This window comes from Cydia splendana, chromosome 26 (genome assembly GCF_910591565.1).
Source record: "Cydia splendana chromosome 26, ilCydSple1.2, whole genome shotgun sequence".
Classification (NCBI taxonomy): Eukaryota; Metazoa; Arthropoda; class Insecta; order Lepidoptera; family Tortricidae; genus Cydia; species Cydia splendana.
This window is the reverse complement of record NC_085985.1, coordinates 7,038,258-7,059,147: the sequence shown is the minus strand read 5'-3', so window position 1 is coordinate 7,059,147 and position 20,890 is coordinate 7,038,258. Positions and strand designations below refer to the sequence as shown.

Here is a 20,890-nt window from a genome sequence, read left to right as displayed (position 1 = left end):
CTGGACCCGGCCCCGCTCAAACGATATCACTAGGGTAGGGGTCGCGGGGTTGGATAACGGCCGGCAGTGATAAAGCTGGCCCACACCAGACACACAGCCGTCCGCAAAAAGACGTGCGTACGACCGCGCCACACCTTCCGCAGCTGGAAAGCGGAAGAGGCCACTCACACCCTCCCAAAAGGGGGTGTCGAAAGAAATCCACGAGAGTGCCTCGCAGTCCATTCGAAACTTCTCTCTAAACACACCTAAACCATAATGTCTCACACCACCTCCAGAACGACACCTAGGTCATTGGATTTATTAATGCCAATGGCCTGAGATCACAGAAGCACGAGGTGGCTGTGTTCCTAAAAGATCATAGCATAGACTTATTCTTAGTGCAAGAGACCTTTTTAAAGGCCTCCTCGGGTAGCCCAAGGCTAGCAAACTTTGTCGCAGTAAGAAATGATCGCCTAACACAGGGAGGGGGCACTCTGATTTATTACAGGCGTGCACTCCACTGCACGCCACGACACCCCAAACCTTAAAAACATAGAGGCCTCAGTCTGTCGCCTTGCGATGTCTGGGCACCCTCCAATTACAATTGCCTCAATCTATCAGCCGCCCACGAAGGATATCCTGCAGTCGGGTTGGATGCGTTGCTGGGGTTGGATGACTCAGTCATTCTGGACGAGGACTTCAACTCCAAACACGCTCAACTGCAGCAACGTTTAACTGCAGGGTAACAACTAAGAATGGGCGCATTCTGTGCTCATATCTGACTAAAAATAACCTCGATATAATAGCGCCACTTTCATGTAAATACAGATTTTCAACCAGATATACGTGATGTATGATGGATCAAAAATGTTCGTCTAAAACTCACCACCATACAAGTCCATCATGAGCTCCATTCCGACCATAGGCCAGTGATAATGTCCCTTGGTTCCTCCACCCCCTCCATAACACAGACCAAGACAATAGTCGACTGGGTCAAGCTGGGTAAGGTCCTTTGAGGACCTTCCCCTTCTTTCGGAGCTTCCACAGTCTCTCTCCTCTCGGGAGGATACTGATGAGGCGATTACCACCCTCACCAGTGGACTTCATTCCATAATGGCCGACTGCTCGAGGGAGGTTCCAGCGTTGGATGACCATCGCTGGCGTCTCCCTGAGGAGATTCGACTCCTGATTCGGGAAAAAAACAAAGCCGCTTAGATGCTCTCAGAATGAACCACAACCATCACATAGCAACACCAAATGCTACGCCTTATCCTAAAAACCCTCCTATGGGCGACCCCACAGCTGACTTCCAATTAGTTATGGATCTAGCAAATGCTCTAGATATTGATGAAGTCTGCCTGTTGGCATCAAGACTTAAGAAGCGCGGCCTCTCCTGGCCAACATAATAAGAACAGTAAAAAGGTTATGTTCCCCGATCACCCCATAATGTATAGTACACCCAATCAAAGACTAAAACCCAAATCGTTAAACTTAAGTTTCTTAAATATCAATGGTATTAAAGATAAAAAAGAAGAAATATCTTGCCTATCAAATGAAAACAAGTTGGATCTACTACTGATCCAAGAAACATTCCTCAAACCTAGTCGAAGAACCCCTAAAATAGCCAATTACTCGATCTACTAGAATTGATAGATTAGGCTCTAGAGGAGGAGGCACCCTCATATACTATCGACGTGTCTTACATTGCTGTCCGATAGATCTCCCATCCTTCACCAACCTAGAGGCAACAGCTTGCCGGATTTCCCTCAATGGCCACATTCCAATCACAATAATTTCCGCTTACCTGCCACCTGACAAAACAATAAAATCTGACCTTGAGGCGGTGTTTGGTGTTGATAAAGCTGTCATACTGGCAGGTGACCTCAACGCCAAACATAGCCAGTGGAACTGCAACTCTACTAACTCTAATGGTAGAAGCCTACATAAATAACTACTATCCACTCCCAATATAGACATGCTAGCCCCGCTTGAGCCAACTCACTTCCCTCACAACCTCCAACACCGACCTGATGTCCTTGACGTGGCTTTCCTAAAGGGAATTGCCCTGAGGGTGAGTAGATCCAGTAGATCCACTTGGCAACCTTCAACGGCTAACGTGCCTCTTGTCCTTAATGGACAGCGCAAACTTAAAAATAAAGCCCAAATCGATCTGCATAACTACTTTTAACGCAAACGGCATTAAGGGCAAGAAGGACTAAATTAAAACCTTCCTCGCTAAACATGACGTAGACCTTATCCTAATACAAGAATCTTTTCTCAAACCCGCAATTAGATCATTCGTGCTTCCAGGGTACGTATTGTCCCGCAACGACAGAACGGACCGCAACCTTGGCGGCACGATCATCTACTATAAACGTCACTTACATTGCATCCCCCTTGACCCTCCCCCCCCAAAACATAGAAGCTTCAATTTGTAAAATCTCCCCTCACGGCCACCAGCAAATCACAATAGTATCAGCCTACCTATCTCCCGGTAAAGAGCTCCTCCTCGAGGACCTGAAGTTGCTTGCTGTCCTGGGTCCTTCGGTCATTTTGGCCGGAGACCTCAACAGCAAGCACACTTCCTGGAACTGCGTTGCCTCAAACAGGAATGGGAATAGACTTTATCACCTCATGCTTGACAATAGAATCCCGTTCGACTTGATCTCTCCCCTGGAACCTACCCACTTCCCCAACATAGTAAACCATAGACCTGACATACTAGACATAGCCCTATTAAAAAACGTCTCACTCTCCCTACACTCCATCGAAGTTCATCACGAACTCGATTCAGATCATAGACCAGTTATCCTGCGGCTAGGCACTGACCCCAGTAACCCCCAGAGCACCAGGACAAAAATAGACTGGGGTAAGGATGAACAAGGCCTCCTAAAGGCATTTACTCACCTCCCCACGTCCCCTAACATGACCAAGACAGACTGACAGCGCGGTCGACCTATACAGTAGTCACCTCACCTCTGTACTCAGAGAGGCGTCAAGGGAGGTTCCAGTGGACGACTCTTGTCGCCGGCACCTCCCTGACAGCTTGAGACGACTGCTGCATAGGAAGAACGCAGCCCTACGAAGTTACTCTCGCTTTCCCTCGCCCGAGAATAGGCGCTCCCTGAGGGGCCTCCAAAGACAAGTTAAAGAGGGAATCGCCGCTTTTCGAGCGAACGAATTCGATGAGCTACTAGGAAATGTTTCGCCCAGCCACCAGGCCTACTCAGGCTGGCGAAATATTATAAACTGACCTGGTTACCACTATACCCCCTCTAAACAGACCAGACTACCCCACACTAGCGTTCGAAGATGAGGAGAAGGCTGTGTTTCTCGCCCATAGTCTAGCAAATCAGTGCACCCCCAACTCCAAAATTGTAGACCATGACCAGTTGACCACATCACACTTGTCGAGGCTGCAGTCGCAAACCTTCTGTCCTCCCCCTGACATGACCCGCCCATTCGCCCAGTCACACCAGAAGACATGACGTATTACATCCGACAGCTGAGACCCAGGAAAGCACCCGGCCCTGATGGCATTCCTAACAGACTATTGAAAATGCTTCCTGGGCCTCACATTGGTATATTACTTGACATTTTCAATTCGGCCCTCACTAACAGTCACTTCCCAAAATCCTGGAAGTTAGCGACTGTAATAGGCATCCCCAAACCCGGAAAACCCAGGACAGAACCCTCATCCTACCGACCCATCAGCCTGCTGAGCACCCTGGGAAAACTCTTTGAAAGAATCGTCCTGGCTCGCATCCAGACCTGGTGTCATGAGGAGGACATCCTCATCCAGGAGCAGTTTGGATTCAGATCCAAGCACTCCTGCGTACACCAGGCCCCTATTTCACCAACGTGACAGGTCCGACAATTGTCGACATCACTGTTACTGACGTCACAGGCCTCCATAGGCTACGGTAACCGCTTACCATCAGACGGGCGGTGTGGTTGTTTGCCACCAACATGTTAATTTAAAAAAAACTCCACTATATCGCCAGTTAATAAGTACTTATTTTGCGAAGCTAATGACAATTGTCACAAGAAATACGACTATTGTCATGAAATTCCGACACAGAACTCATTTGCTGTCAAGAATTACCGAAAGTTCTTTTAAATCTAGTGACAATTGTCATCATTATCATCATAAACATCGCAAGAGAAATACCTGTGTTTTACCTATATAATAAAGTTTTTTTTTAATAATACAATGATGGTGACAAACAGCAATACGGTCCGCCCGATGGTAAGCGATAACCGTAGCCCATGGATGCCTGTGACGTCAGCAACAATGAGACTTGTCGAATTGTCGCACCTGTCACGTTGGTGAAATAGGGGCCAGGTCCACAGGATTGTCGAGCACATTCCGGACGGTTTTTCTCGGTTAGGGGGTCTCAAGACCGGGGCGATCTTTTTCGACGTAGCGAAGGCGTTCGACAGGGTCTTGCATTCTGGCCTGGTATACAAGCTATATATGGCGGGTCGAAATTAATCCTGAAAAGAGCGTAGCCATCCTTTATTTCCAGGTCTTCCAATTATAACAATATGTTAGCCACCACTCCCAACATTACCCTCTGCGACCAAGCCATCCCTTGGAAAAATGAGGCGACATACTTAGGAATTATTCTAGATAAAAGACTAAACTTCCAGAAACATATAAAAACTGTTAAAAACCGCGCCACTTTTTACCTTAGCCGCCTTCACTCACTACTAACAAAAAGAAGCTGTATGTCCAATTCCAATAAAATGCATATTTACAAAATAAAGATTTTCAACTAGCAACAGTGGCACAGCATTTCATAATATTAAGTCATCGTTATTTTGAAAAAGCAGAAACACACACCAACGATCTAATAAGACACAGACCCCGACGATGATATAACACTAGCTCAAAACCGCGAGCTAGAAATTAAAAAATCACTTAGAAATCAGGCCTCTAGCAGCACTAATATTAACATAAACCGGAAAAAACATTCACATTCATACTATAGCACCCGCCCGCACTGGGAAAACAATAGAAATCGAAGACACCAAACATTCAATATCACACAGGGCCCTCCGCCCTAGGGTTCTTTTCAATTGTCAAATAGAAGCTCATCGCAACACTGTTCATTAAGTTTATATAGCATCATTATTTTGCTAAACATTTTTGTAAACTTCTCTTTCCTATTCTCAAATCTATAATCTTTTACTTCTATCTATCACTTTCCCTCTATTTTCTTCTTGGGTCTCGGCACCGATCCCATTCATAAAATAAACTAACTGGCCCCTGGCGAGGCCAAACAGTAAAAGTCATACAACAACAAAAAAAACAAAGTGGAGCAGCCTGGAAGAATTCGTCGAGCGTCTACTCAATTCCAGCCACGAACACCTGCGAGGGATAGCACTAGTTACACTCGACCACCGGACCTACACGGGGCTCGGCATCTCCCCCGACCCCTCTTACACAACACAGAAGAAGAGGAAGAAGAAGATACGAACACACAACACCGGATGACGCCTAATAGGCACGACGCCCACGCCAGCCTAAGCTGACGGTCGCCTTCTCTGCGGCCCCGAAACCTGGCCCCGCTCAAACGGTATCACCAGGCTAGGAGTCACGGGGTTGGATAACGGCCGGTAGTGATAAAGCTGGCCTACACCAGACACACAACCGTCCACAAAAAGACAGTGATCGACCACTCCACAAGGTGGGGTGCGACCCGATACAGCCTCCGCAGCTGGAAAGCGGAAGAGGCCCCTCACACCCTCCCAAAAGAGGGTGTCGAAAGAAGATACTACTACTTATATAAACGCCCCCGCCCTGGCAGTGCCTCGCTCCACGACTCACCAGATCACACGACTTCTACACCAAGCCATGGTAGCAAGAAACAAGAAAGAACACGTTGTAGCGGTCATGTTGGATATGGAGAAAGCTTTCGACCGTGTATGGCATCCAGGTCTCATTTATAAATTAATAGCCACCTCCAACACCCCAAAGCGGGCAGTAAAAACCATAGCTTCCTTCCTATCTGAGAGAAGCATACAGGTCAGAGTAGATCAAAAAATATCCAACCGAGGACAAATAGAGGCGGGAGTGCCGCAAGGCAGCTGCCCGGCTACCCTGGACCTCCTCCCGAAATGGCTAGACAAGTGGAGGCTCAAAGTAAATGTAGGGAAGGCACAGGGTATTTCCATAACCAATAAAAAAATATTACCGCCAAAACTAAAGCTCCTAGAACAAGAAATGGGCACCACACGTAAAATATCTCGGTACTAACAATAGACAGGAATCTAAACATGTAAGTACAAACACCTCAAAAATATAATAAACCACACCAGAATAGCCAGATCATTACTGAAACCAATACTCACCGCAGCGGCCCTCACCCTCGATACCAAAATAGCAATATATAAAATCTACATTAGACCAAGATTGACCTACGCAGCCCCAGCGTACGCATGCAGCGTATGCGTGCGTGGTACGCATTATTAAATAACAGTCAAAGGAAGAAACTGCAGTCGCAGCAAATGCTCAGTCTACGCATGGCAGCGGACGCACCATACTATGTTAGAAAAAGGGTACTTTCAAAAGATCTAAAAATGCGAGGACTTGGAGTCCTTAATAAAACGACTGGCCAGGGCAATGTTTGTCATAGCCAAAAATTCAAACTGGGAGCATTTACGCAAACTAGCTCCATACCACTCATGACCTCCAGATGACAAACGCCTACCGCGTGACCTTCTAATTGATATGGAGAATCCAAACAGAGACCAAACGGAGAACAGACCGACGGACCAGACACAAGAACAGATCCAAGCTGGGCATCCCGAAGGCACACTTCTCCAAGGTACCGCGCCACAGCAGCAAGATGGTGCAACAATCATGTTGCGAACTACTTTTTGATCAACGTCAAATATTTAAATTTGTATTTTTTATGATTCTTTACACACATCAATGTCACTCTAAAATAAATGGCTAAACGTTTCGGGCGTGTTTTAATTCAGGCTATATTTCATCTAATTTCCTACATCTGGTGAACGGTAAACATAATGGAAAAGTTACACAAAGAAAGAAGTATAGTCAGAAGGCTATTCACAACCGCAAGAAACGAAATTGAAGCTAAGTTAGAGTCGACCAATCGACGAAATCACCGCGGCCTTTAACAAGCTCCAGCTTCGAGCCGGTTCCTTGTTCATCGTCTACCAGGTCACAGGAACTACCCCCACCACTTTCGCGCTTGTCATCTCATATATTTGTGTTCAGGACATTACACTGAATGCTTCGATACCATATTCACCTATATCCGAGACGACATGAGCGAAAATAGATTTCTAAAAGACTTTTCTTTCGCTGGCCGGTCTACTAATATGCCAAATGAAAGAATGACGCTGTAGCCACTCATACCATGAAGTGAAAACGAAAGCCCAGAATAGGCTGGAATGTAAACGACAGAGGGCCAGGCCCTCTTAATGGCTCCTCTACACGATGGGCCTACGCCGGCCACTCCAAGGGACGCAGCCATGCGGTAGAATGAGATAGCAATATCACTTGCTTCCTCTAACGCATAAATGCGTCCCTTGGAGTGGCCGGCGTTGGCCCATCGTGTAGAAGAGCCATAATAGGGAAGAATAGTTTTGCGATCCTAACGAAATATGAGATACTTATGGAGAATGGAAAATATTTAGAAGTCGAAAAACATTTTCTCCTTTTGTATGTACGAGTGAGTACGTAGTAAGTATTCTTCCCTATTATCCTCCTAATGCCCGAGGACACCTGTAGTACTTCTTCGGTTCAATGAATTTTAAACCATATTTAATTGGAACAGAGTCGCATTTGTTATTTCGTCAAATTTTCCAACAAATAAAAATTTTTTTCATCAAACTCATACGTGTGGGCTATGGATAGGTCTTCAAAAATGATATTCAGGCTTCTAATATCATTTTTTTTAAACTGAATAGTTTGCGCGCCAAAGTGGTAAAATGTGTCCCCCCCCCCTGTAACTTCTAAAATAAGAGAATGATAAAACAAAAAAAATATATGATGTACATTACCATGCAAACTTCCACCGAAAATTGGTTTGAAGGAGATCTAGTAAGTAGTTTTTTTTTAATACGTCATAAATCGTAAACCGCAATTTTATTCTTACTTGCTGCTACGGAACCCTTCATGGGCGCACTTGGCCGCTCTTTTTCTTCTTATTTACTAACAAATTTGGTTTGACCAACTATGTATTATATTTAACACTTTTACGAAACAACTTAACAATGTTATGATATCCTGGATTTATGGGTTTCAATATGTTTGAATAAACTTATTTCATCGAAGAAAATTGTTTCACATATTTCGCATTCATATGATTGTTCATCAGTATGAATTTTTTTATGTCTCTCTAATTCAGATTTTAATGTAAACTGGTTGTAACATTCTTCACAATTATACGGCTTCTCTTCGGTGTAACTCATTTTATGTGTATCTAAAATATCTTTTTGACTTGAATTCTGGTGCCGTTCATTACAGCTGGATGGTAGTTCTTCGATGTGGCATTCATAAGCAACGAAGTTATCTTTGAATTGTATGTTGTGTATTATATTGCCGTGTTTAATTTTTACATGATCATTTAAACTACCTTTTTGTGTAAATGCCTCGTTACATTCTTCACATCTATATGTTTCCTCTGCGGTGTGAACTCTTTCATGGTTAACCAAATATAGTTTTTTTGTGAATCCCATGTCACATTCTTTACATTTGTATGGTTTCACTTCAGTATGCGTTCCTTCATGATAACGTAAAGAATTTTCGTGTGTGTATCGCTTGTTACATTTTTTACATTTGTACGGATTCGTTATTACACAAAGGCTTTTTAAATGGTTAACTAAAGATGGCTTTCGTGCGAATTCTTTGTTACATTCGTTACATTTGTATGGTTTTTCGCCTCTATGGACTCGACTTTCGTGGTACTCTAATTTAGGTCTGTGTGTGTATTGCTTATCACATTCTTTACATTTGTATGGTTTGTCCTCACTATGGAGTTTTTCATGTTTATCTAATTGATATTTAAGTGCAAATTGCTTGTTGCACGCCTTACATGTAAATGCTTTCCGTCCAGTATGGGTCACTATATAATGTCTATCTAAATGATCTTTACGGGTAAACTTCTTGGTGCATGCTTGACACGCATATCGTTTTTCTGGAGCATGAACTTTTAAGTGTCTAGTTAAATTAGTTTTCCTTCTGAATTGCTTGTTACATTGGTCACAGACATATCTCCCTCCAGCGTGAATTCTCCGGTGCATTTGTAAATTCTCTCCACATGTAAATTGCTCATTACATTTTTTACATTTATATGATTTATATGGTGTCATTTCACTTCCAGGGTGATTATTTCTTATATGTTTATCCAATGTTTCCTTATCTGCATATTTCTTGTTGCATTCTATACATTTATAAGGTTTCACTCCACTGTGAGTTCTTTTATGTCTAACTAAAATCTCTTTTCGTCCGAATTGCTTGTTACATTCTTTACATATGTATGGTTTCTCTCCAGTGTGGGTTCTTCTATGAATATACAAATAGGTTTTGGTTGTAAAACGCTTATTGCAGTCTCCACACACGTACGGTCTCTCTGCTGAGTGCAATCTTAAATGCTTATTTAGTAATAAGCTATTTTGAAACGCTTCATTACAAACTCCGCATGTATGTTCCGGGTGTGTATGTGTTCTGATATGTCGGATTAAAGTAAGTTTTGACGTAAATCGCTGACTACACATGTCGCAATAGGTCTGCTTGTTCGTTTGAGGTGCGATATGGTGTTGTTGATGTGTGATTAAACTAGAGCTGTGTGGGGTGTGTGTAGGGCGAGTATCGTGTGTTTGGGCTTGTTCTTCGACGGGTGTGTGAGCGGTCACGTCCTGCACACTGCTGGCGGGGCTCGGCTCGCGGTGTGACGTCACGTCCTGCACACTGCTGGCGGGGCTCAGCTCGCGGTGTGATGTCACGTCCTGCACACTGTAGGCGGGACTCGGCCCGCGGTGTGACGTCACGTCCTGCACACTGCTGGCGGGGCTAGGCTCGCGGTGTGACGTCACGTCTTGCACACTGCTGGCGGGGCTCGGCTCGCGGTGTGACGTCACGTCCTGCACACTACTGGCGGGGCTCGGCTCGCGGTGTGACGTCACGTCCAGCACACTGCTGGCGGGGCTCGGCTCGCGGTGTGACGTCACGTCCTGCACACTGCTGGCGGGGCTCGGCTCGCGGTGTGACGTCACGGGCCACGGCTGGCTCGCGCGCGGGGAGTGGCGGAGGCGCTCGAGCCTCACGGAGCACGCCAGCGCGAGCTGCTGCCTACAGCGCAGGGACAGAGGCGCCGAGCTAACTCCGTACTCGCCGGCTGAAGACACTGAAACAGAATTTCACCTGAAACATCACATTAAGGAGACGTCTCTCACATCATATAGATCTCAATCTACACTCATCTTCCAGAACGGCTGTTTTTAGATGACGGAGGAACATGAATTCCACTCTGAGTACAACAATGGACAGATTGTAAAGTTAAACAGAAAGCATGCTGTTCAATATTTTTACTCATTCTGTTTATCCTTAAAAACGAATAAAAATACATATTAAAATATAAATTAAAAACTCTGCAAATAGACATGTGTTATTTGATGACAATTAATAAATAAACCCCCCTTATTCATAAACGCGCAAACCTCAATTAGCAAATAATCGTTTGTCTTTATCTGTCATTTTGACTTATGTATTTGTAAGAAAGGGATAAAACATAAATTTAACTAAATCGGGCCCGTAAAGTTTTATGAATAACGGGGAAAATGTTTCCACGCAGCCGTTTTTGGCACTCTACTGCAGCTGTTTTTGTCATAAGCGCCTTCAATCACTCAATTTTTGCGTATTATGGCTCCATCAGGGCTTGATGATTCCGCCAGTGTCGAGGTTGGATAACACACGGCCAGTATGATAAAAATCGTCGGTGATGTATAGACGGTGTTCGGTAGAGTAACCATCCACCCTACAAACAAACACAAACCATTCAACCTACGGACAACACAACTACTTCCAATAGTTAAAGACGTCACAAACCAGACAGCGTTTATTGTATATGTATATATATATTATTAAGGTTATTGTAACGTTTACTAGACCTATCACCTGTCAGTATACTCATAATTCACAGTTTGAACTCATTCTTAGTTAGGAATTTATTTAAAATACCACCAAATGTGGTATAAACTAGGGTTAGCAGGAAGTTAATATTTATTGGACGGCTTATCTCACGTGGGAGAAAATCATATATTGGATGACGTATTAGGGTCTCTCCTGATATATCGACGCGCATTCGGCAAAAGCCGATAGGAAAAAGCTTTATGTCCACGCAATAAGAGCGAAAAAGTCGTCGTTCGGCTCGGCTCGCATCGGCCGGCGCCTGCCGATGCGTCGACGGCTTTTTCGCTCTTATTGCGTGGACATAAAGCTTTTTCCTATCGGCTTTTCCCGAATGCGCGTCGATATATCAGGGGAGACCCTTAACCTGTCCTCTCTCTCCCACGGGCTCAAATATGGGTCAAAAAGTATAGGCCAATACATACATTATTAAAGCAACTTTCATTTAAGTCAATGCTCGTGGGACAGGACAGGTTAAGCGCCTTCCGTAATCCGATATCGGAAAGGTGCTCCCCGTCAGCTGTCGGACCGATAATATTTGTTTGTATGCGTATGTGTAGGCATAATGCTTGTTGTAGTGTGCGTGACCGCTAAAGACGGCGCCCGGGCGCGCCCCCGCGGCCATACTACGCGCAAAGAGAATAGATAGTATAGAGGGGTCCTGTCATAGTAAATTTTGTAGTCACAGTAAATTTACTGCCATCTATCGACACACGACTAAAACTCAAAATGAAAACGTATAAAATTATCAAAAATGTGTATTAATCTTTTTCTTGATTTCCGAGGCACGTTTTTTCCTTAGACTTTATTCATCTTATACGAAGTTACATATGTCTCTGCTACGCGGATGTAGGATCCTACATCCGATATCGGATCGGACAATGTGAAAACGCTCTAACGTTTGATTTTACTCTCCATACATTTTTCATACCCCGGTCTAGTACAGTCAACAGCAGAAGTTGCTAAGCGGGCCAGGAGTTTAAAATTATCTTGACGCGACTTTATTGTTAAGAGAATAAGATCGTGTCAAGGTAATTTTGAACACCTCCCACGCTTAGCAACTTCTGCTGCTGACTGTATGAAAATGGATTATTAAGGAGTAAACTCCAGAAATCACCTAACTCCATTTGATGGTCGAGCGCGTCAGATATTGGTAATTTCAGTCGCGCAACATGTTTCTGATAACAAGGGTATATTAATCTGCCGGTTTACATGGTCGGGTGGTCATACGGTGCTCACGGAAGGGTAGAAAATTAGGAAAAAAATACTCGAGCGCGTCAGATATTCAAAGAGAATGTTAAGTGGACCCGACAAATGCTTCCATTCGAAAGATTGACGATTCGGAAACACAGAATAAGTAATAGTACTACCGTACAGAAAGGACATTTCCTACAAAACCGAAGTTTGTCAGCGATTCAGGGTCGAATCATGCTGTTCCTTTCTAACTTATGGCACTATCCCTTTCGGCTATTTAGGGTTGTCAAAATTCAAGTAATTATCTTATCTGTGGTCGTGCACCCTAAAGGACGTCTAGTGGTGCCAACCCTAATAATTGCTCGGAGCAATGTTGAGCCGAGCGAAGTCGAGTTTGCCCGAAGCATCCCGAAGTCAGGAGTGTCTCCCCACTGTCGGAAGCAAGCTTGTGAATTTTTGAACACCGCCATTATGAAATACTCAAGCGTGCTACATTATTATACAGAAGGTTCAGATTGATATCCCAAATGGTGTTAAACCTAAATCTGACGATAATGTGGTTGTGGAACAGTATATTTATTCTGACAGTTTGTATTTTTTTTATTCAAGTCCGCCTTTTGTGCGATAAGTTTTCTTTTCTGCAATAAAGTTTAAATAATAGTACATTGTGCAACATGGGGCGTAAGTTGAATATTGCAAACGAGAGTATGTTAAATCGCGACGGCTTGCCGGAGCGATTTATAGACTCGAGTTTGCAATATTATTACGCCCCGAGTTACACACAATGTTTTTCAACACACTTGCGATACAAATATTAAGTATAAAGACAAAAAAAACTGTTAATTATGGCACTAGAAACCTCATAACTCCCTAGGGAGAACGCTTTTTCTATAACTCCCGCTAAACCGGCGTGCAATTCCACATTTACTGAGCGAGTGTGATAAAAATAAATAATATTGACTTCTTAACTGCGTTAGACTTATTTTATATACATATACCGCTTCACTCGCTTCAGATACTTACATAAAGAAGGCTCGCTGCACGCGCCATCTTCAGGCGGCTGGTCCCAGCACTCCTCATCTAAAATTAATATAACACATGTATAGTAAGGTTTTAAACAAATCTTCTTCCTCGCGTTATCTCGGCATTTTGCCACGGCTGATGGGAGCCTGGGGTCCGCTTGACAACTAATCCCGAGAATTGACGTAGGCACTAGTTTTTACGAAAGCGACTGCCATCTGACCTTCCAACCCAGAGGGGAAACTAGGCTTATTATTGGGATTAGTCCGGTTACCTCACGATGTTTTCCTTTACCGAAAAGCGACTGGTAAATATCAAATGATATTTCGTACATAACTTCCGAAAAACTCATTGGTACGAGCTAGGGTTTAACCCGCGACCCAGGGGGTAATTTGAAATTCTCCGCCCCAGAAGTCAAGGAAGAAATACAAAATGCAATCCGCCAATGGCCCGGATGGCCCTAGGGTAAATACGCCCCTGCCGCGACCTCCGGATTGCAAGTCGCACGCTCTTACCGCTAGGCCACCAGCGCTTCTAAAGGTAAATTAAGAGCGCTCTTACAAGAAAAGTCGAAATAACGCAAAATTGATTATACTAGTCGACGAAATTCAGGACTTTGTGCTCATTATTAGAAACAATGAGTACTTGTTCCAGTAAAAGCGTCTTCTTATCTTTTTAAATATCGTTGTAAATATTAGAAAAAGGACTTATTAAATTAGTAATGATTTTTTTTCTGATGGTCGTTTCCGAAAAACCCCGTGAAGCACTGAATGGCAAGCTCTTATTTGGAAATGTTGCGAAGTTTACTCTGCTAAACCTGGCTATTTTGTATTACTAATACCCTGTACTTTAGGCATATCAAACGATATTTTTCCTACACATCTTTGAGAAAGAGAAAATCAAAGTAAAACGAACTCAATTTTCTCTCCGAAACAAGTGTCAATTCCTACGAAAATCTACTTAATATCGAAGTCATTTTCATACTCAAGCAATCTGCAACGTTTGCTTATACTGTTGGTATACATTAGTGTTTATGAAATTCTACTATAATTTTTTGTCAATTTTTTGAAAACTACTCTATATTACCGATGACGCGCGCTGCGCCAGCTCAGTGCCGCGGCAGAGCTTGTAGAGGCAGGACGTGTGTCGGTCGGCTCCGCACATTTTCAACGGCGACAACGAGATTTTTTATCATTGTGTGCGGCGGGCGCCGTGTAAAACGCTATACTGTGTGCGTGTAAACCGCAACGAGAGACTTTGATCCTAGCACTGTTTTTATAGTATTATAATTTATAATGGTACAGTTTAATAAACTACCGGACAGGATTAAAAATATTTGAAACGACCTGACATTCTATATGTATTAATTTTGACTCAAGATAGTACTCAGGGTCTGATGATGGAACCGGAAGGTGGTCACGGGTACCAATCAACCATGCAACTAAACCACTTCGTGTTTAGGCTCGTTTTATTCATCTTAACAAGATCTTTGACACAAGATAGTACTCATGGTCTGATGATGGAGCCGGAAGGTGGTCACCGGTACCAATCAACCATGCAACTAAACCACTTCGTGTTTGGGCTCGTTTGATTCGTCTCAACAAGATCTTTGACACAAGATAGTACTCAGGGTCTGATGATGGAGCCGGAAGGTGGTCACCGGTACCAATCAACCATGCAACTAAACCACTTCGTGTTTAGGCTCGTTTTATTCATCTCAACAAGATCTTTGACACAAGATAGTACTCAGGGTCTGATGATGGAGCCGGAAGGTGGTCACCGGTACCAATCAACCATGCAACTAAACCACTTCGTGTTTGGGCTCGTTTGATTCGTCTCAACAAGACCTTTGACACAAGATAGTACTCAAGGTCTAATGATGGAGCCGGAATGTGGTCACCGGTACCAATCAACCATGCAACTAAACCACTTCGTGTTTGGGCTCGTTTGATTCGTCTCAACAAGATCTTTGACACAAGATCAGATAGAACTCAGGGTCTGATGATGGAGCCGGAAAGTGGTCACCGGTACCAATCAACCATGCAACTAAACCACTTCGTGCTTGGGCTCGTTCGATTCGTCGCAACAAGATCTTTGACAAAAGTTAGTACTCAGAGTCTGATGATGGAGCTGGACTGTGGCCACGGGTACCAGTCTACCATGTAACTGAACCACTTCGTGTTTGGGCTCGTTTGATTCGTCGCAACAAGATCTTTGACACAAGATACTACTCAGGGTCTGATGATGGAGCTCGAAGGTGGCGACGGGCAGAGCTGGGCACCGTTAATCAAAAAGTTAACTTCGTTAATCGTTAATCCGTTAAATAAAAAGTTAACTTCGTTAAACGTTAAAACGTTACTTTTCAAAAGTTTTAACGGAAGTTAAAGTTAATCGTTAATCGTTAACTCGAAATCGTAAATATACGCAATAAGAAATAATCATAAATTTTGATTTTTATTAAAGACTAATCTACTAATTAACATGGTAATAATTACTAATTAATAATAGCATAGCCAATAAAAATATCATTTGCTAGCATATGCCATAAGGTGCATGTTCCCCTTCATGAACATGAGTGATATTAAAATTGTCGTCTTATAGCGACGCCCGTTTTGGAGAAAAAATATCTTTTCCCGCCGAAAACAGGCGTTCCACAGCAGCACTTGAAGGTATACTAGTGTTATATTTGAGGCAGCGCGCGGCCTTGGTGTGAGTAGGTACTTAGGTATTAACGATTAACGGACTTAAGAAAAGTTAACGGAAGTTAACAAGTCCGTTACAGGTTTTTAAAGTTAACTTAAAATTTAATCCGTTACTCGAAAACTTAACTTCGTTAATTAACGATTAACGGATTAACGAGTTAATGCCCAGCTATGGCGACGGGTATCAGTCTATCACGTAACTGAACCACTTCGTGTTTGGGCTACGTGTTTGGGCTTCGTGTTTGGGCATCGTGTTTGGGCTTCGTGTTTGGTGTATCACCTAGTATCAAAGATCTTGTTGAGACGAATCAAACGAGCCTAAACACGATGTGGTTTAGTTGCATGGTTGATTGGTAATGGTGACCACCTTCCAGCTCCATCATCAGACCCTGAGTACTGTCTTGTGTTAAAGATCTTGTTGAGACGAATCAAACGAGCCCAAACACGAAGTTGTTTATGTAGTTACACGATAGACTGGTACCCGTGGCCACCTTCCAGCGCCATCATCAGACCCTGTGTATCTTCAGTGTCAAAGATCTTGTTGAGACGAATCAAACGAGCCCAAACACGAAGTGGTTTAGTTACATGATAGACTGGTACCCGTGGCCACCTTCCAGCTCCATCATCAGACCCTGTGTATCTTCAGTGTCAAAGATCTTGTTGAGACGAATCAAACGAGCCTAATCATGTTACTACATGGTTGATTGGTATCCGTGACCACCTTAATCATCATCATTATCATCAGATCCTCAATACTAGTTCGTTTTTAAACCCTCGTTGATACAAACTTTACAACCTATAGGTACCAAATGCTATGACGAAACATGTAAATAAGCGAGTACCTATAATTTATTTCGACTTATACCTTCATAAGTACGAATATGGGGCTATTCATAAATTACGTCGTTTCAAATGGAAGGAGGGGGGGGTCTGGACATCGGATGATGGTAGTATGACGTAGGAGGAAACAGAGTCATCCGAAGCATGATTTTTGGATGATTTGAGCGGTGGGGGGGTCAAAAATCGTCAAAAATAGATGAAAAATTAATTTATGAACACTGCACACACTTACATTTGCACTGAATTTAGTATTTTCGTACTTACCAAATAACAGTTTTAGGACTTTAAAAGTTAAGCACAGTTAGTGTTGTTATGGTTGATTTCAATATGCTTCGCGAAGGATCAAGAATGTTTAATCCATCATTGTAGTGCGAGTGTGGTAGAAGGGATCGGCATACTGAGCTCGCACGGCCTGCCGCAGCGCGTAAAATACCTAAACTCGCTCAACGCCGAAATGTAATAGCGCTCTTAAGGTTTTAAACAAATATCATAATAAACATCAGTAATAGTTGTAAACAATAGTAGTATATTTCTTATTCAAGCAACATACATGGTGGTACTTGCCCAAATATTTGTGTCGAGCCTCTTACTTTGATATGGGCAAGTAATGCAACAGACAAAGCGAGTTACTTTATAAAATTATTTTCTATATTAATAATCTATTACCTCCAAAAAGTAATTAGATATTCTGTCTTAGAAAAAATTCCCTCAATTAATAAAGGATCCCATCACCACTTCAATCCATAGACCAGTATACTATACTTTTTCTACAATAGTCCCAATGCCTGCTGCAACCGGTTCATGGGTGTTTATTGTTCCGCCTGTGAACGGGTTCCAGCAGGCGTTCTACATGACATTAAAGCTCTCCAAGGGGCTTCTACGTGTTGGATCTATATCCCCACGCAAGCCTATCAAAAGACCGGGATTTATAGGCCCGTGAAATCCAAAATAATGAGAGTAACTGTAACCGTAAGGTACATCATGAACATTTTAAAAAAACCGGCCAACTGCGAATCGGACTCGCGTTCCAAGGGTTCCGTGTATTAAGTCCGACTCGACTTCATATTTCTAATAGTTTTTCCTGTTATCTATAGGTAAAGAGCTATTATGTGTATTTTTTTCATAATTTTAGCCCTTTCATTTGATATACAACAAGATATAGTTTTGAAAACTTTTTTGACCCCTTTGTTTAAAATTCTATTATTTACGTCACATCGACGTCTTTGAGTTATAGACTTACATGTGTGTACCCAATTTCAACTTAATTGGTCCAGTAGTTTCAGAGCAAATAGGCTGTGACAGACGGACAGCCAGACACACAAGTGATCCCGCATTATTGGGACCCTTATCCTTTTTAGGGTTCCGTACCTCAAAAGGAAAAAACGGAACCCTTATAGGATCACTCGTGCGTCTGTCTGTCTGTCCGTCTGTCACAGCCTATTTTCTCGAAAACTACCAGACCAATTAAGTTGAAATTTGGTACACATATGTAAATTAGTGACCCTAAGATGGACATGTTTTTTTATAATTTTAAAATACATAGGTTCGAAGTTATTTAAGAAAATAGCCAAAAAATTACCATTCCCCCCTTTATCTCCAAAACTACTGGGTCTAAAATTTTGAAAAAAGTACACAAAATAGTTCTTTACCTATAGATGACAGGAAAACCTATTAGAAATGTGCAGTCAAGCGTGAGTCGGACTTATGTATGGAACCCTAGAAACGCGAGTCCGACTCGCACTTGGCCGGTTTTGGTACACCAAGCATGATATAAAAATTTAATTCACCTTTGACAATCAGTCCTCCCTCTAACCTCTCCTGCAGCTCGGCCTGGCAGTACTGCACCTGCATCTTGAAGAGGCACGCCTCCCGCAGCCGCCCCAGACACACCTCGCAGATACCACTCTTGCCATTGTCGCTTGGTGTTAGCTGCAACATGTAATTATATCATTGACCTGGTTCCGTACCGAAATGGTAAAAATGGGGCCCTATTACTTAAGACTTCACTGTCTGTCCGTCCGTCTGTCTGTCTGTATGTCTGTCACCAGGCTGTATCTCATGAGCCATGATAGCTACAGTTGAAATTTTCACAGATGACATATTTCTGTTGGCGCTGTAACAACAACTACTTAAAAACAGAATATAATAAATATTTAAGTTGGGATTCAATACAACAAACGTGATTTTTTCCCGTTTTCTTAGACCCATACTATGTGTCTGAAATAATGAAAATACTTATTTATTATTAGAATCTTGGTTGGCATCAACATTGTGTCAGATTTTTTTTAATAAGGGCCTAAATTAATGTGTGATAGCAAAAATCAAAGGTGGACCATTACGACAACAGATTTTTGTCAATATGAGATGGAGGTCCTTGAATGAAGCAGCGAGACACAACCAGGGCTTCGCAAAGTACCATATTAAGGCCTTACCCCACTAACATAATTAATATTGTGTAATTTGTGTATCATTAGGTACTTACTGTGATTACAAAGCATTCTTCGATCATGACCGAGTATATTTCCGTTATGCCGAGACGAGTATACGGTGTCCTCAAATCTTTCGCCGAAGGCCGCTGCAGGCAGCAGTGGCACTGGTTTATAGATTCCATCGTATTAGTTACTTCAAACTTCAATACGTTCTTCAACGATCTTATATTAAAATACGAGTAAAATAGCTGTTCTTAAGTCTTAACCCAATTATAATACAACGCGCAATTTTCACAACTTTGTATGCGCGGTGGACAAACTACACTACACTGTCACTGTCAACTGACCGAGTTCAACCACAGACAGAATAAATAATGTTAGCTTTAAAGGCCATAACACACTATCGCACCGCACCGCGACGTTGATGCGTCGCAACCAAAGAATATAATACTCACTAGGAGAAGAACGATAACTCCATACAAAAAAATGTCCCTTTCAAAAGTTCGTTTATACTACTAGCGCTCTGGTAGGATAGCATTGTAATTAGAATTGACAACCCGTTTAGCCTAGCGGGTATTGGCAGTAATCCTGTTCAGGAAGCTAATGGTCCTGGGTTCGAATCCCGGAGAGGGAATTTCTTTTTGTATTTTTTCTTTTTTGTTGGGGTCAGGTTTTTAAGAGCCCATCAACGTGCACACTAGCGCCACTGCTAAATAATCGTGATTATTTAAATTTAGCGACAGGTATTTCAAAAAGAGGGCCGCTACTGACTGTATTGTGTATTTAAGTACCTTTTGAATACACCAAACTAGTTTTTATGTTGCTGGATTCGTCGATCTATGAGCTCAAAACAAAAACGGCCGTTTTAACTTTGGACGCGTAGATTGACGAATCCAGTAACATAAAAACTAGTTTGATGTATTCAAAAGGTACTTAAATACACAATACAATCCGTAGCGGCCCCCTTTTTTAAATACCTGTCATTAAATTTAAATAATCACGATTATTTAGCAGCGGCGCTAGTGTGCACGTTGATGGGCTCTTAAATTAGCATATCACAAATAAATAAAAAAATACGTTAAAAGGTAATGATTAGGTACTATATTTAGAAATTCGTCAAATATATAAAAGGTAACAAAAAAGTATATTAAGATATTAGGATTACTGTATATATGTTAGGAGCAATACATATGAATACATACATTGATATGGCAAATGGTTACAAGTTGTTATTACATCTACCCGGTTATCGGACATTTTCTGCTTTACAGCTCCGCGCAGTGTTCTTGGTCACCGGTATCCCGGTAGTCTGGATATGCGGCAGATACGTGCCCTTTGAGCTTTTTCCAAGAAATCATATGACGGCCCAGGATTATATTGTTATATCACGCTCAAGCCATCTGCTGATTCACTCTCTAAAACAAAACAGTCACAAATTAAACAATATAATCTAACTGCCTAATTACTAACGTCGCTAATTGCTACCGGGTCTAAATTTACCAGCTTAAACAATGTGAGGTTTTACATCTATGATGAATTTTGATTAAAATATCGGACGCGAT

At 42.5% G+C, this 20,890-nt stretch overlaps 1 protein-coding gene across 1 annotated transcript; it reads right to left on the bottom strand.

Moving 5' to 3' along the window:
- Positions 1–8,200: 8,200 nt before the first annotated feature.
- On the bottom strand, positions 8,201–19,647 carry LOC134803574 (zinc finger protein 431-like). Its single transcript, XM_063776373.1, has 5 exons — positions 19,382–19,647; positions 18,687–18,828; positions 13,361–13,417; positions 10,152–10,361; positions 8,201–9,590 (listed from the first exon to the last, which is right to left on the bottom strand). The coding sequence occupies exons 1-5, from the start codon at positions 19,508–19,510 to the stop codon at positions 8,233–8,235; spliced, it is 1,896 nt and encodes a 631-aa protein (XP_063632443.1). The 5' UTR covers positions 19,511–19,647; the 3' UTR covers positions 8,201–8,232.
- Positions 19,648–20,890: the final 1,243 nt, after the last annotated feature.

Excerpts from the sequence above, each read along its gene's own strand:
- LOC134803574 (XM_063776373.1), bottom strand. The coding sequence starts at position 19,510 with ATGGAATCTATAAACCAGTGCCACTGCTGCCTGCAGCGGCCTTCGGCG. Across the intron at positions 10,362-13,360 it reads GTGCAGCGAGCCTTCTTTAT|TGTCTTCAGCCGGCGAGTAC; the intron begins GTAAGTATCTGA and ends ATTCTGTTTCAG. Across the intron at positions 9,591-10,151 it reads CGAGCCGAGCCCCGCCAGCA|CAGAGAGACCGTACGTGTGT; the intron begins GTGTGCTGGACG and ends GATTGCACTCAG.